This window comes from Hyperolius riggenbachi, chromosome 5 (genome assembly GCF_040937935.1).
Source record: "Hyperolius riggenbachi isolate aHypRig1 chromosome 5, aHypRig1.pri, whole genome shotgun sequence".
NCBI classification, from domain to species: Eukaryota; Metazoa; Chordata; class Amphibia; order Anura; family Hyperoliidae; genus Hyperolius; species Hyperolius riggenbachi.
Genome location: NC_090650.1, coordinates 47,134,356 through 47,150,724, shown reverse-complemented (window position 1 = coordinate 47,150,724; position 16,369 = coordinate 47,134,356). Strand labels below are relative to the sequence as shown.

Below are 16,369 nucleotides of genomic sequence, written 5' to 3'. Positions count from 1 at the left end.
TGGGCCACCTACCAGAGGCTACAGGAGTCGTGGAAAGATGGCAAGGGACCGATCAGCCTGAAGGGGGCTGGAGGAAGCCCCAGGTATGTATAAAACTTAATTGTTTGCTTTGTCCCAGGTTTCCTTTAAAGACTGGGTTCCACGGCACTCCCAAAGTTAATATACTTTCAATTACTGTATTTTAATATTTAAAGGCAATCTTAACTGAGAAGGATATGGATGTTTCCTTTTAAACTACGGTATACCAGTTGCTTGTCAGTCCTGCTGATCTCTTTAGCTGCAGTAGTGGTTGAATCACACACCTGAAACAAGCATGCAGCTAATCCAGTCTGACTTCAGTCAGAGCACCTGATCTGCATGCTTGTTCAGGGGGTGTGGCTAAAAGCATTATAGACACAGGTTCAACAGGAGAGTCAGGCAACTGGTATTATTTTAAAAGAAAAAAATCCATTTCCTTCTCAGTTTAGGTTCCCTTTAATACAGAGTTCATGGTATGTACTGTATGTATATATATATAGATAGAGTGGGGTATAGTACTGTATTAGCTAGGCTCATTCTGAGTCTCGAGCATCCAGAAAGCACACTTATCTGGCATCAGACAATCCCCGACGGTACCAGATAACTGAGACTCTACCGTACTAATCAAAATTTAGATTTTCCTGGAATCCCACTTTCTTATTATGGTTTTAAAGAGAACCAGAGACGTTTGAAAAAAGCTTTTATACATACCTGGGGCTTCCTCCAGCCCCATAAGCCTGGATCGCTCCCACGCCGCCGTCCTCCGCTGCCTCTATCCGCCGGTACCGGGTCCCGTACTTTTGGCCATTTGACGCAAGCGCACTGCGTCACTGCGGGCGGACTGGGCCAATTGTACGCAAGAGCAGGGACTCCCTCCATATCCTTACGCATGCGCCGCTATACTACGCAGGCGCATGCGTAAGGACATGGAGGGAATCCCTGCCTGCCATCCCTGGGAAATTGGCCGCGTCCGCCGGAAGTGACGGGACCTGGTAGCGGCGATAGAGGCAGCGGAGGACGGCGGCGTGGGAGCGATCCAGGCTGATGGGGCTGGAGGAAGCCCCAGGTATGTATAAAAACTTTTTCATTTTTTACCCAGGCTTCGTCTCTGGTTCCCTTTAAAGGTTAGACATCTAAGTTTGCAAACTAAACTTTTTCACTGCAAACACTCTTCCTCTTTATTTTTTTTGAAGGGACTCCAAGGTTTGTTTACCTTAAAATAAACTATGCTACCTGATCCAGGCGGCTGGGGGTGGGTGGATCAGAGGCATGTCTTGCAGCAGGGAACCTACCTCTGTGCCCCATCACCCCCCTCCCCCCTGCCACACCACCTTGGGTACACTAAGATTCTAACCATGAGTAATGGCCCTTTTCTCCTTTTTGCTCCTTCCCTGCCGTCAGAAGTGCTTCTCACAATCATACGGTGGCTTTATGACCGGATAGCACATATGTTGGAGAGAATAAAGCTAAATACACATGTTGTAAAAATGTCACATGAATCTTAAAGTGTACCAGAGACCGCAGATACTTACCTTTTTATACATACCTGGGGCTTCCTCCAGCCCCATGCGCACGGATCGCTCCCACGCTGCCGTCCTCCGCTGCCTGCAGCTTCGGTACCGGGTCCTGTCACTTCCTCAAATCATGGCCAGTCTGAATCAAGTGAAGTGCGCTATTTACGTATCTCTCCAGCAGCCACTGGTAAGATACGTGAAGAGCGCACTTCCTCTTGTGCAGACTTGCTGTGACTGGATGAAGTAATGGGACCCGGTACCGGAGCTGCAGGCAGCGGAGGACGGCGGCGTGGGAGCGATCCATGCGCATGGGGCTGGAGGAAGCCCCAGGTATGTATAAAAAGGTAAGTATCTGCTGTCTCTGGTTTCCTTTAATGATTACTACAGTTGATAGTTTACACATGGTCAATGTACATATGTGCTGCTTGGTTTCCTCCCTAATAATACATTTGTTACTGCCCTAAGTAGTTCCCACTAACCAAGTGTCTCCATCTCTAGACATGATATTGTCTACAACATTTGTGGGCACCAGTCTAGTGAAAGTCTCCCTGTTCCTTCGCCGGTACTCTACAATCCTCCGGTCCCCCGTCAAGGCGCAGTTTCGATTTCTCAGACTAAACCTGTCGCCGGTCACTGCACCTGCGCAGCCCTGGCCGCGCACGTCCTCTTTCACGCTTGCTCCCATCGCCAGGAGCGTCCTGCTCAGACGCAGTAGAGATTTTCTCTTACTGCATCTGCAAGATGCGGCCAGCGATGGTAGCGTGAACGAGGGCGCGCAGGTGCAGTGGCCGGCGACAGGCTCAGTCGGTGAAATCGAAACTGAGCCGCGGCGGGGGACTGAAGGATCCTAGCATACCGGCGCGGACACAGGGCGACTGCAGGGGGGGGGGGGGGGGGGGGAGAAGCCCCAGGTAAGTAATGCTGCCTTTTTTTTAACATGACTTAAGTTTCCCTTTAAGTATGAATTAAATAGTGGTGCCATCAGAGTCCGATCACCCACAAGGCAACCTAAGAACGTGCCTAGGGCCTAATTACTGTCCAGGCAACGGAATGTCATGTCCATAGCCTCACCAAAAAACCTAGATGGCAAGTAGGGGGAGCTATATTTCCTAGGGCAGTGATGGCTAACCTTGGCACTCCAGCTGTGGGGAAACTACAAGTCCCATGAGGAATTGCAATGCTCTGACAGCTCTAAGCATAACTCGGGGAGGCAGAGGCATGCTGGGATTTGTTGTTTTGTCACAGCTGGAGTGCCAAGGTTAGCCATCACTGTCCTAGGGTCAATTGTGTTTTAATCCATATCTGTTCAACAATGAACTTTTAAGCCCCATCTACACCATACAATTTTTTGTCCGATTCAATTCGATTCGATTCAATCCGACATGTCCGATCGGATTCGATTCAATTTGCCATTGTTTTGCAATGGTAAATTGAGTCGAATCGAATCCCGATCGGACATGTCAGACTGAAACGAATCATTGAATCGAATTGAATTGAATCGGACAAAAAATTGTATGGTGTAGATGGGGCTTCAAGCCCCATCTACACTATGGGACATTGCAGCGATCCGGCGGCTCGATTAGCCGCCGGATCACCTCTTCCGCGTGCCCGCCGCGTCCCTGCTCGCGCGCCGCATTCGATTCCCCGCTCGTCCCCGCCGGCGCCGCTTATCTTCCGCTCGATTCCCTGCCATTGTCCCCTAGCGGGGAGCGAGCAGGGAATCGGCGGTGCGGAGATCCGTCCTGTCGGATCTTATCAATCGAGCCGCATCAGCGGCTCGATTGATAAGGAGCATCGCGGCCGCATCTACGCGTGTAGATGCGGCTTTAGATTTGGTGCTAGGTTTCCATGTGTTACAATTCTCCCATTGCCAAAACATCACATAAATCACAGTACAGTAAAGGAAAGTTCACACTCTTTCAATTGTAAGATTTTACATATCTGGCAATAATTAAGCAAATAATGAAGAAAATCACCTGGTTCTTAGCAAGCAGTTATTAAAACTAAGCAAATACAACCTCAGATGAACAACACATGACATTTTACACTATGTCATTATTTATTTAACAGAGACGACGTCAAAATGCAGAACCAGGGTATAAAGAATGAAGTATATACTTTCTGTTTCTATAGGAATTATGAGGTTAAGTAGCAGCCAGGAATTGTTAAAAAAAGGATCTGTAAATTTAAACAATTCCCCTGGGGGTATTCACCTCAGGAGGGGAGAGCCTTTGGATCCTATCGAGGCTTCCCCTGTCCTCCAGTGTCCCACGCTGGTCTCGCTGGAGCCCACAGAACAGTGGGCATGTAAATATTTAGCTTCCCAACTCCAGCGCAAGCGCAGTAGCGGCTCTCCGCTCGGAAATAGGCGGGAGATAGCCAATCCCAGAGCTGCAATAGCGCCCCAGCTGGAACAGGGAAAGGTAAATATTGCACACCCTGACAAGTTGTAGGCTGTGCATTCAGTAGGCTGCAGCGAGACTGCCGTGGAACGGAGGAGAACGGGGGAAGCTTCGATAGGATCCAGGGGCTTCCCCCTCCCGAGGTGAGTACCCCCCAGGGGAATTTTTGTTCATTACAGAGTCGCTTTAATAAAGTGAATCAGCTCACTAATTGTTGGCACACCAACATTTTTGCGAAACGGTTTAGTCAAAATGAGAATCCAACGTTTCGGGACTTCGTAGCATTCCTTTTTCAAGGACAACAAAGATGTGCAAATATCAGGTTACAGCACAGTCCAGAATTTAGCAGTCACCAACAGGCGATGTGCTTGTTACCCAGCGTCTAGCGCTCTGACACTGCTCGATAAGCATCTGGCAGTTCACCATATTTGGTCTAATAAGAAGTTAGACCAAATATGGTGTAGTAAATTAGTATAGTGGGAAAAATGTTAAGAAACCAACTTTAACCATTTCAGCCCACGGGGATTTTTCACCTTAGGCATCGGAGCAATTTTGACCTCCTATTCATTCGCTAATAACTTTATCACTACTTATCACAATTTATTGATCTATATCTTGTTTTTTCCGCCACTAATTAGGCTTTCTGTGGGTGGTACATTTTGCTAAGAGCCACTTTACCGTAAATGCATTTTAACAGGATTATAGGGGAACTTCAGCCTAAACAAACATACTGTCATTAAGTTACATTAGTTATGTTAATTAGAATAGATAGGTAATATAATTTTTTACCCACCCTGTTTTAAAAGAACAGACAAATGTTTGTGGTTCATGGGGGCTTCCATCTTTGTCATGGGGGCAGCCATCTTTTTGGTTGAAAGGAGGTGACATGGAGCAGGAGACACAGTTCCAACTGTCCTGTGTCCTGATAACCGCTCCCAGCTGCACACGCTAGGCTTCAAATGTCAAATCCAAAGTGTAAAAAAAAAAAAAATTGCACCAAAATAGCAGAATGAAAGCAACAACATCAGAAATCCCATCATGCTTTGCACAGCATCGGGAGAAAAAAGCCCGGGCAGTTTTCTTCTGTGCAGCTAAAAATGAGGCTTGTATAAGAGAAACAAAGTTCTGATGCTGTGAAACTGTTAAAGAAACACCAGGCCTTTCCAGTGCTGCTGAGTCGATTTTTAGTCCGGATGTTCACTTTAATAAGAAAAAAATGGGAAAAATTCATTATTTCTCAGTTTTCGGCCATTATAGCTTTAAAATAATCCACGCTACTATAATTAAAACCTATGTATTTTATATACCCGTTTGTCTCGATTATTATACCATTTAAATTTTGTCCCTATCACAATGTATGGCGCCAGTATTTTATTTAGAAATAAAGGTGCATTGTTTCCGTTTTGCGTCCATCACTATTTACAAGCTTATAATTTAAAAAATGTTTGTAGTATACCCCCTTAACCCATTCAGGTTCCGTCATTTTCACGTGAGAAATGTTCACCTCCCATTCATTAGCCTATAACTTTATCACTACTTATCACAATTCACTGATCTATATCTTGTTTTTTCGCCACCAATTAGGCTTTCTTTGGGGGGTACATTTTGCTAAGAGCCACTTTACTGTAAATGCATTTTAACAGGAAGAATAAGAAAAAAATGGAAAAATTCATTATTTCTCAGTTTTTAGCCATTATAGTTTTAAAATAATACATGCCTCCATAATTAAAACTCACGTATTGTATTTGCCCATATGTCCCGGTTATTACACCGTTAAAATTATGTCCCTATCACAATGTATGGCGACAATATTTTATTTGGAAATAAAGGTGCATTTTTTCCATTTTGCATCTATCACTATTTACAAGTTTAAAATAAAAAAAAATATAGAAATATTTCATCTTTACATTGATATTTAAAAAGTTTAGACCCTTAGGTAAATATTAACATGTTTTTTTTTTTATTGTAATTTTTTTTTTTATTGTAATTTTTTTTTTTTTTATAGTAAACATTTTATTTGGGTAGTTTTGGGAGGGTGTGAGGTAAACAATAGATTTATAATGTAAATGTGTGTTAATTTTTATTTTTTTTTTCTTACAGGTGTAGTATTACTTTTTGGCCACAAGAGTTTGTTTACATGACGTCACTCTAAGCGTAACACACGCTTAGAGTGACTCATCGGAGAGGGAACGGCCAGAAAAGGCGCAGCTTCCGAGAGAAGCTGTCGCTTTTTCAGTGGGGGAGAGGAATCAATGATCGGGCACCATAGCCCGATACATTGATTCTGTGGCTACCGAATCCGCGGCCGGGAGTGTGCGTGCACGCGCGATCGGCCGCGGGAGCGCGCATGGTTCCTGGACGTAGAAACTACGTCCAGGAACCAAAATAGGTTAAAATGCATATTTAAAAAGTTCAGACCCTTAAGGAAACTATTTATGTCTTTTTTTTTTTTTAAATGCAATTTTTTTTCCCCAATTAATAAATGTATTTGTGTAATATTTTGGTGTGGGACATAAATAGTTTATTTTTAATGTTGTAATATGTGTAAATTGTATTGTAAACAATGTGTAGCTGTAGTTTTACTATTTGGCCACAAGATGGCCACCTTTGTTTTTGTTTACCCTCCTTGTACTTCTCGCTAAGCGGAAGTACAAGGGGGATGCGGAAATCTGTCCGGGCAGAAGAACTGAAGCCTCACAAGTGAGCGCTTCGGTTTTTCTGCGGGGGGTAAGGGATCGGTGATCAGGAACCATGTTCCCTTTCACTGATCCCAGGGCTACCGGTGGACACAACGGGGACGCGGGGGCGCGCGCCCAAGCGCGGAAGCGCTGCAGAGCTGCCGCCCGGACGTGAGCTTCACGTCCGGGCGGCGGAAATGGTTAAGGCCTGTATGTCAAAAAGCCTGTTCCCAAATGGGTCCAGGCTACTGGAATTCAGGAACTCAGGTAAGTGGCGGTTGCACTCCTACAGAGTAGGGTTTTATATGAACATCAAAGAGTTAAATTCTGACATCACCTGAGCCACACCCCCAAGCCTACAATTGGCATGGGCATGTGACCCACCTCATTATCTAGTGCACCAATGCTTTATGCCCTAGATGCACGGAATGCAATGTTTTACAAATATCGGCTCTGTTTACCTTTTGTCGGTACATTTAGACCTGATAACCCATTATGTGTCCTTCTAGAGGAACATGCTTCTTATAAATGACTTCATTATTTCTCTCCGAGAAACTATGCTTAAAGAGACCCTGCATCTCAAGTCTTTACTAGACTTTAGTACCTGAGGCCTAGAATTCAAGTATACTTACATTCTAACTGCTATCAGCTGTTGTTCGACTAAATTAATCCATTAATCGGCTGCCTCAGCTGACTTTAATCTAGGGTGTGTATGGACCTTAAGTAGAGCATCAGTACTCACCCATTGGGTACTGCTGCTTTTTGAAGTTCCTGGCAAAGGCTTGTGACTGCAACCACCAGTGCATGCTGGGAGATGTAGTTTGTGGAACTGGGTACAGAGATGTGAGTACAGACATCTCACAGAATGCATTGTGGCAGCCAGGTGCCATTGCCTGGAACTTCTGTGTACGGAACAGCTGTGGGCTCTCCTGGGGAAGATGGCAGATTCCATATAAAGGGGAAGTGTGTGGGGAGGGGGGGGGGGGGTATTGGTAAGCCATAAGTAAGTAATGATGCTTGCCCCAACTCATGCCCCCATTAGCACATTCTATTATAAATCTCCCTTATGTGGATGTTCATCCTCTATAATAAAACCCTACTGTCTCTGCATCCCGTGTCCCTGTGTGTGTGCCATATGCGCTCTGAGTATGTGCAGGGACGCAGAGACATTGAGGGAGAGTGACGCGCGGCGAGCGATGACGGGCGAAGGGGCGGATGGGCCAGTGGGCGTGCGCGGGTGGGCATGCGTGCAGCAGGCGCTTGCGTGGCGGAAATGTGCTGCGCGGCGGGCGCATGCGCATTGACAGACCTAGCCCGTTTTTAAACAGGCTTAGGTCCACTAGTTTTATATATTCTTAGATCCAGGTGCTCAGTTGCCTTTAAGGGGAACAGGAAGTCAAAACACATGACGTAAATATAAACCCTGCCTTGGATTTTCCCAGCTGTAACCTGACACTTTATGCCATTATATATAACTTTATTATGCTTGTACAGTCTTAGGTCATGTGACCAAGAAGCTGTAATTTCCCTAAGATTCCTTTTCTTGTTAGAAGCATTACATGCAGGGCCATTTCTTTCATGAAGCAAGGTGAAACATTTACATCAGGCGCAGAGATTTCAGGGGCAGCATTTTTGTACTGTGTGTACCTACCTGAGGAGGAAGGGAGTGGCTGAGGGGTGAGCAGTTTGTCTGTCACAGACTCACAGCCAGCCAGTGTGCTATTGTGTTGTTGAGCTGCAGCATGTCATGTGAGAACATAATAAAGCAGAGTACATTATCGGTGCTGTGCGATCATTGCACATCGGGGGGAGGGGGGGGGGGTACATCCTTACAAGTTTGCCTCGGGCAGCAAAAAGCCTAGAACCGGCCCTGATTCCTGATTACATGCAGCCTGTAGAAGCTCATCACATGGCTGACCAGCAGCTCTACTACCCCAAGGCCAGACTTTGTGTGCCCCAAGTCCATGTATGTTGTGGCTCCCTTTCCATGTGCATCAGCACCCCTCCCATTTGCAGCATCCTCTTCCATGTGAATCATCCATGTACAGCAGCCCCTCTCTTTCAAGAACAACTCCCTTAAGCAACAGTTCCCTTTTTTCACATGTTGCTCCCTATTTTCAGCCTCCTCTTTCATATGTAGCAACCCCTCTTTCATGTCCAGGTGCCCCCTAAGACTGCAACCGCCCAAGGCCCTGGCCTTTGTGTTCTTTCCACAAATCCAGCCCTGCCGCTCCCTCCACAAGGCACTATGGCCTCAATTCACTAAACTTATCTCCTGTCTTTAATAACTCTTCTAGAGTTGTTACCATGGTGATAAGGCATGTAGTATTCAGGAAACATTTTACCTCAGGCAAAGCTAAAGTTAACTCTTCTGTCTTTAAATTAACTCTCCAATCCTTAAAATAACTCCAGAGTTAAAGACAGGCTGTTAATTAGCTGCATGTGAAAATAACTACAGAGGAGGTAAATTAACTACAGAGGAGGTAAATTAACTACAGAGGAGGTAAATTAACTACAGGAGAGGTAACTTAAGGAATGAAGAGGTAAGATAACTCTCTCACGTGTGGAGGTAAGTTTTCTCTTGCCTTATTATCTCTAGCATGATCTTAGTGAATTGAGGCCATATGTCTGAGGGGAGTGGGCGTGGTCAACAATGTATTGTCTTTGCCAACACACCTTACAAGAGGGGGGCGTGGCCTGATCTACTCTTGCAAGGGGAAAGTGTAAAGGAAAAACTGTAGCATTAAATTTTAAATAATCTTTCTAAATATTAGCAGCAAGGCAGATTTTATTATTTTAGGGTTTGTTCACACCTAGGGCGTTTTTGCTTTTTTTTAAGCGCTGGCGATTTTCAAAATCGCTTTAAAAGCGCATGTGCAATGAATCCCTATGAGAGTGTTCACATCTGAGCAGTCCGATTCTGATCCGCTCACCAAAGCGCTGCCTGTACCATTTTTGGGGAGATTTGCCTCAATGGAAAGTATATGGGAAATCGCAAAACGCTTGAAAAAGCGATTTGTATAGCGATTTCCCCAGTGCTTTTCAGAATAAATACATTATATTTATTATTTTCCGGGTGAAAGAGCTCACTTCCTGACTTGCATCAGGAAGTGAAAGAACAAATCGCTCTGCAAAAGCGCTGAGAAAAGCAATTTACAGAAAAGCGCAGCGCAGGTAAGCGCCGGTGGGTGCTAAAAAAATCGTGCACGGAATCAAAAAACGATGGCATCAACGATTTCATGAACAAAGCCTTATTCCGCTGTGTCATGAGGTACACGCAATTTCTCTCAGCACAAGAGAAGAATCACTATTCCGGCAGCTGAAATTTAAAAATCAAGGACATGACCAGGGACAAGCATTTCCATGAGAGAAAAAAACAGTGTGTAAGAGCTGGGATTGTGCCTGGAAACGGGAAGGGCTGGCAGCTGTGTAACATACCCTTGTAAATGTGTGGCAGTGGTGTTTTATATTAGAGATGTCATGCAAGGATAAAATAGAGGCATACTCCTTTTGTGTGTGTTGTTGGGTATAGTGCATGAGTCAGGCGGAGTCGCTCTTCACTAGAGGCAGGAGTGTCAACGCTCAAGGCCTCCTTGTCACCTACCATCAGCTGTGACTGACTGCCCCGGCTTTCATTTAAACTGAACCTGCACTGATTAAAAACAAAAAACATGACAAAGCCTCAGCAGCCAGCGCAGGAGAGGATCCCTGACTTGGTGACTCAGAGCCTCTTTATTAAAAGATCCAGAGATCAAAGATAGAGCTCAAAGAGAAAACCGCACAAGCAATAAAAAAAGTATTCTGAGGAACATTACAGTGAAGACATCTCCACAGTGAAAATTTGGGAAGGGAAATCATTATCTATGTTCTGTATATGAGTGATGTTCAACCCAGATTTTTGAGTGCTGGAGACAGTTATCCCTGTTCACTATTGAATTAGGCTTTGTGTTCTGCTCTTTTCTGTGGTGCAGAGCTATGTGGACCACTGCCAGTGTGAATAGGCCCATAGCTATCATTCATGCCTGGGGCCCACACTGGCAATCGCTCTTGTGCTTAAAGAGGAGCTGTCAGCCATACGATCTCAGAAAAAAAACACATATACAGTATAAGTAGATAAATACTTGCTCTACTTGCATAACACATGTATTGTACTGTTTGCGTTTTTATTTAAGTGATTTTTCTATAGTAAAAAAGAAAAAAATACTTCTTAGGATTCTCCATTTTAACTGTGTCTATCTTGAGGCTGCTTTCACAGTAAGACGTTACAGGCGCAGCCTAACTCACAGCACTGTAAAATCAATGGGCTGTTCACAGTGCCCACGTTGTGTTACATTGTAAAGCAGCAGGTTAAAAGAAAGTGCTGCATGCAGTACGTTATACGCGGCTAAGCCGCATTAGACTGTTTGCACATGCTCAGTGATGTTGGAGGAGGAGGTCTCCCCTCCTCCTCCGCGGCCAGCCACATGGCTAATTAATATTCACTGCACTGTGACGTGCAGTGTTTACTTTCTGGAGCGGCCGCTGTGTGCGGCAATTGGCTGGCGGGACCACGTGATGCGGATCACCTGGTCTCCGCATCACACAGCACAAATAAGGCGCACCAAAAGCTGCATAACGCAGCTCTTGGTAGCGTCCTCCTCCAGCACCACCAGGCGTTGTGTTAGGGGCACGTTATGCGACCTATAAGGTTCCCTAAAACGCAACGTCTTGGTGGGAAAGAAGCCTTAAGGCAATCCTGATGTCATTTCCTCTCTTACTCTCCTCTGCCTGATTGTGTGTGCATTGCCCTCCCTCCTCCCAGACTTCAAGCACTCCCACCCAGCTCTGCAATAGTATGTGTATTGACTCACCATGAGAAATATTGGCCAATCAGAGAGGAACAGATGTGTGGGAAAGGAAAACAGGAGGGAAAGAGGCTTCAGCCAATCAGGATGCATTAGGTCCGAGAGGAAAGTAAAGAAGCAAAAAAAGACAACCCAGCATGCCCTGCAACTTCCTTTGTGTGGCCTATGTACCAAATAAGAGCCAGGGAAACTAGTGAATGTTGTTTTATGGATAAGAAAACGTAGAGTTTTAACTTGTGGATTGCTTGGTTAGCATCCTTATTACTTGTTTACCAGATGCAAATAAAGAATTGATTTTTGATTTTATGCCCAACAGTTACACTTTAAAGTGTACCTGAGAAGAGGGGAGAGAAAAAAAATTATACACACCTGGGGCTTCCTCCAGCCCACTCCAGGCTGATCACTCCCTCGCCCCCCTCCTGTGCCTTCAGGATCCTCCACATTCACCTCGAAAGTCCTGCAGTATCGCGCAGGCAAAGAGCGCTCCCGGTGACAGGAGGGTGATGGGGTCACGCCCGTGGCCAGGCCATGCATGTGCAGTATGCCCCAGACTGGAGGACTTATTGGGGCGAATTGCTGAGGCTCCAAGCTGCGCAGGAGGACGACGGGGCACCAATCAGCCTGGAAGGGGCTGGAGGACGCACGATGTATAATTTTTTTTCTGACCTGACGTCTCAGGTTTCCTTTAAATTACGCAAGCATTTTGTGCATTGGTTTCCAGTATGTTTTCAGCGGCAATTGAAAGCACTGTGCAATATACTGCTGGCAATTGTACAGCACTTCTGGTTAGTGGTTTTTTTTAATACAATAATTTTGTGCAAAAAACAAGTTTTAAGTAACTGCCAGGTTTCCCAATGTTATTTGCTTCTGGCAAGGTGGGGTAGTGCTGTAGTGTTGTATTGGATAGGGCACTATCTGCAAGGAGTTTGTATGTTCTCCTCGTGTCTATGTAGGTTTCCGCTTGGTACTCTTGGTTCCTCACACATCCTAAAAACATACAGATAAGTTAATTGGCTAACCCCTAATATTGGCCCTAGACTACAATGGACACATAACTGCTGTAGGGATGGGACTGTGAGCTCCTCTGAGGGACAGTAACGGCCCATACTCACGGGCAACATTTGTGGCCTGTCGCTAGCACACGGGAGCGTGTGGGCGACAGGCCGGCGACAGCTCGTCGCCAGGTCCCTCCGCATACACACGGCGGAGGGACCTGGCAACTGATGCGGCGGAAGCTGTCGCTGTTCCTCCCCCCGCCGGAAGCTCAATGTATTCCCTGCTTGTTGCTATCGCTAGTCCGCTAGTTGTGGCGGAGTTGCGGCGGCAACTGCCGCCAAGCGATTGACCGCGCCAATCGCCTGGCGACATCAGCGACGAGCGACGGTTCGGGGTGCGCGCCCGTGCACCGCCTCATACTCACGGGCGACCTGTCGCCGCAACATGCGCGCGGCCGCGTGTTGCGGCGACAATTGTAGACCGTGAGTATGGGCCATAAGGGCTGGTTCACATGGACGTCCGCCCGGCTTCCAGCAGGGTCTCGTTCTGAGGTGTCTCGGCTGCATCGCGTTTGGGTCTTCAGCGGCTTCCCATCGTGATCCATGTTTTTCGTCCCTGCAGGGGGCATTAGACGTGGCGGTTAATTGTCCCTGGATGCTACATAAAGCTTCCAGGGTCGCCTCAAACGACGGGGAAAATTGTGATCGTAACGCCGCGTTCAGGCAAACGCCGGAAAAAGTCTGGCACAAACACTCGGCTAATCGACGAGTCCCGGACGCCGGCAGTAAATGCCCGCCTAGCATCCGTGTCAATCAGCCCTTAGGCCAAGTTCACGGTGGGACGTTAAAGTTGCACGTTGAATCAAAATTTAACGCAGAATAGCGCACTGCAATGAAAAATCCATGCGCTGTTCACAGTGCACGCATTGCGTTGGTGTCTAATGCTGCAGTGAAATGCTTAAGTGAAAGTACTGCATGCAGTGCGTTATACACGTTATTAACCGCGTTAGACTGTTTGCACATGCTCAGTAATGACTTGGAAGCATATTTTTCATTGCCTGTATGCTCAACTGTATCTGCTGTATGCAACGGTAACGCTGCGCTGTGACTTTTTTGGCGCGTTGAGTTGTAAGTTTGCGTTGTGACTTTAACGTTGCATCAAAACGCAACGTCCCACTGTGAATCTAACCTTAGTGACATAAATACACAGGGGCGTAGCAATAGGGGGTGCAGAGGTAGCGACCGCATCGGGGCCCTTCCTCAACTAAAGTATTAGCTCTCTATTGGTCCTGTGCTCATAATAATAACTTCTATAGATACTTTGAATAGTAGTGATCATTAACAAGCTGTTCCCCATCCCCTTCTTGCACCTCTGACACTGTAGTTAACCATTGGCAGATTTTGGTGCGCCATATCAATTATTATGTATAGAGTGCTTGGAGGGGCCCCATTGTAAAACTTGCATCGGGGCCCACAGCTCCTTAGCTACGCCACTGTAAATACATATACTGTATAAAGTGCTGCGGAAGATGTTGGCACTATATAAATACTAAACAAAAATTGTACAGATGCACTGCCCGTCCCCCAGCTGTTGCAAGATCCGCAGCTGTCTCCAGGCGTACATTTGAATACGGCGCTGGTAGACTTGGGCGCAGGATCCAGCTGTTAAATGGCTGGTCCTGCTTCTGCACAAGTCCGGGGCGTTTTAATTACTATTCCCCCTCCAGGCCGACATGGATAGTGGGGGAATGAAATAATTCGGCTTCCAGCGATTGCTGGAGGCCGAATTATTGTGTTTTTTAAACAACTTCGGCTCCGTCTTCTGACGGAGCCGACCTTCCTCACTGAGCGCCGCTATAGACTGATTCCTATTACAGTCTATGGCAGCGCTGGCTGCGCCCAAAGCTAGCAGCGCTGAAAAGCACTGCTCCGGTCTCCAGAGCTCTCATGTGTCATTCATTGGACAAGTTGCAAAGTAATCCACTGTATGGAAAAATTGCGCCAATTAGATATGTCCATTGCAGATTGCTACAAATGCATATACCGTAAATGCGCCAGTGGAAGGATATGGACCCCTTCTGTGTCTTGTACAGTAAAATAGAAGGCAGCAGGCCTTGTGTGACTGGAGCCTGAAACAAATAATAGGTAATTATAGTCTTGGCTCAGAGGAGGACAGAGGTTTAACCTTTAAAAACAGAGATGTAGAGTTCAGGTTCACTTTAAGCTGCTCTTTGCATAGAGTCTATGAATGGCTCACTGTTCCCTGTAGGAAAAGCGTCAGCAGATACAAACGAGCTGAGTAAATACAATTATCCTTCTCTGCGTACAGCAGTGACGTGTACACCCCGCATGATGGTCTCAGTTCAGGCAGCAATCCGTAGCGCAGTACGATGAATCATCATCACCCCTAGAGGATGTGCTGCTCCTTCTGCCTGCAGTCTCCCCGCTGGCCGCCAGGGGAGCACTCCGACCACTGCAGCCCGTGCTGACCTCGCTGTGCGCCGATGTGAATGGCTCACCGGCAGAGTAGATGTGACGTTATCGCCCCCGCCTCCCATGCTGGGCTCCTGCAGCCCAAGTTACAAGAAGAAGCGGAGCTTCACTAGGCCTGGCAGCCACGTCTGCTGGAAGAGGAGGAGGGGGATATCCCGGCAGCGGGGCCTCCTCCTGCCAGTACCGCCGCTGCTCCTGCAGGATGTATACGGCCGCCGCTGCCCCCGTCCTGCTGCTTCTGCTGCTCTGCGCACAGCCCGGACTGGCCTGGGACAACGGAGACCTGGAGCTCTTCGACTTGGTGGAGGAGATCCAGCAAAACTTCTACCAGTTCCTGGGTGTGGAGCAGGTAATGAGCTGCTGCTGGCACTAGTCTGGGTAGGCTGGCTATGGGAAGGGGTGTCTGTGGCCTGGAAGCTGTATAATGATACATTGTTACTGCTGTGGGTGAGAAGTTCAGCTCCTGCACCTCTCTGGCTGGCACACAGCTGGCCACCTCTCTGGCTGGCACACAGCTAGCCACCTCTCTGGCTGGCACACAGCTGGCCATTTATAGGGCAATAACGGCCCAGGTGATGAGGGTAGCCATAGATTCTGCCACCTTTCCACTTGATGTTGGCTACATTCCATTGAAACGTCTGATTGAGAATCAATGGAACTGTTAATGTGGTACAAGACTGGCTGTCCATTCCCATGACTAATGGAGTGAGATTTTTCAATGTGCACATGTGCCGACCGCTATTTTGATCCTTAAACTGCTCGCAACCAATCAAAACTTTATTGGTTGTTATGATGGAGGCAATAGGTCATCAGCAGGTCCTTATAAAGTCCTCAAGTTGGCCTATCGGTCTCTGAGGGGAGCATAAAATCACTTTCCTATTGTCATACTGTAAAGTACTCCTGTATCCATCTGATAATGGGGTGAGCTGTAAACTATGCCACCACTTCCTCCCTTGCTGAGCTTCTGTCATTGTCCAGCTGTCACTGGACTGCTGCTTGCCTATCTTGTCACATGTTTAGGGATGATGACATTGGGTCAATAGGAATAGCTTTTTCACACTTTACAAATAAAGCTGTGTACAAATACTAGATTAAACTCAGCTGAGGTGGCCAATGGAGACCACCTTGGGCCATGAATGCAGTGTGTGTGTACAGGTGCCCACCCGGCACCACTTAAAAATCCGGCATGCTGATACCAGAGTGACCCCCAACCACACTGGTCTCTCAACTCTCACTATTTGCTGGAAGCTGCTCCATTGTGTACCGTTTGACATCTCTTCTACCCCTCCATACTAACAGAATGCACTGGCTAGTGACACGACTGTACAACCTTGGCTCAAAATGACACCAAAATGAATGGGTCCCCCATCTCTGCTGGGAGACAGTTCTTGTAGTTGTGTTCAGGCCTGATTCTCGCTCAGTATA

At 46.7% G+C, this 16,369-nt stretch overlaps 1 protein-coding gene across 1 annotated transcript in view; it reads left to right on the top strand.

Moving 5' to 3' along the window:
• The first annotated feature begins 14,931 nt into the window (after positions 1 to 14,931).
• The window catches only part of DNAJC1 (DnaJ heat shock protein family (Hsp40) member C1), a 141,347-nt gene continuing 139,909 nt past the window's right edge, over positions 14,932 to 16,369 (top strand). The window contains exon 1 of the mRNA XM_068235607.1: positions 14,932 to 15,293. Coding sequence (XP_068091708.1) covers positions 15,147 to 15,293 — 147 coding nt within the window. The 5' untranslated portion in view covers positions 14,932 to 15,146. The remainder of the gene's footprint in view (positions 15,294 to 16,369) is intronic.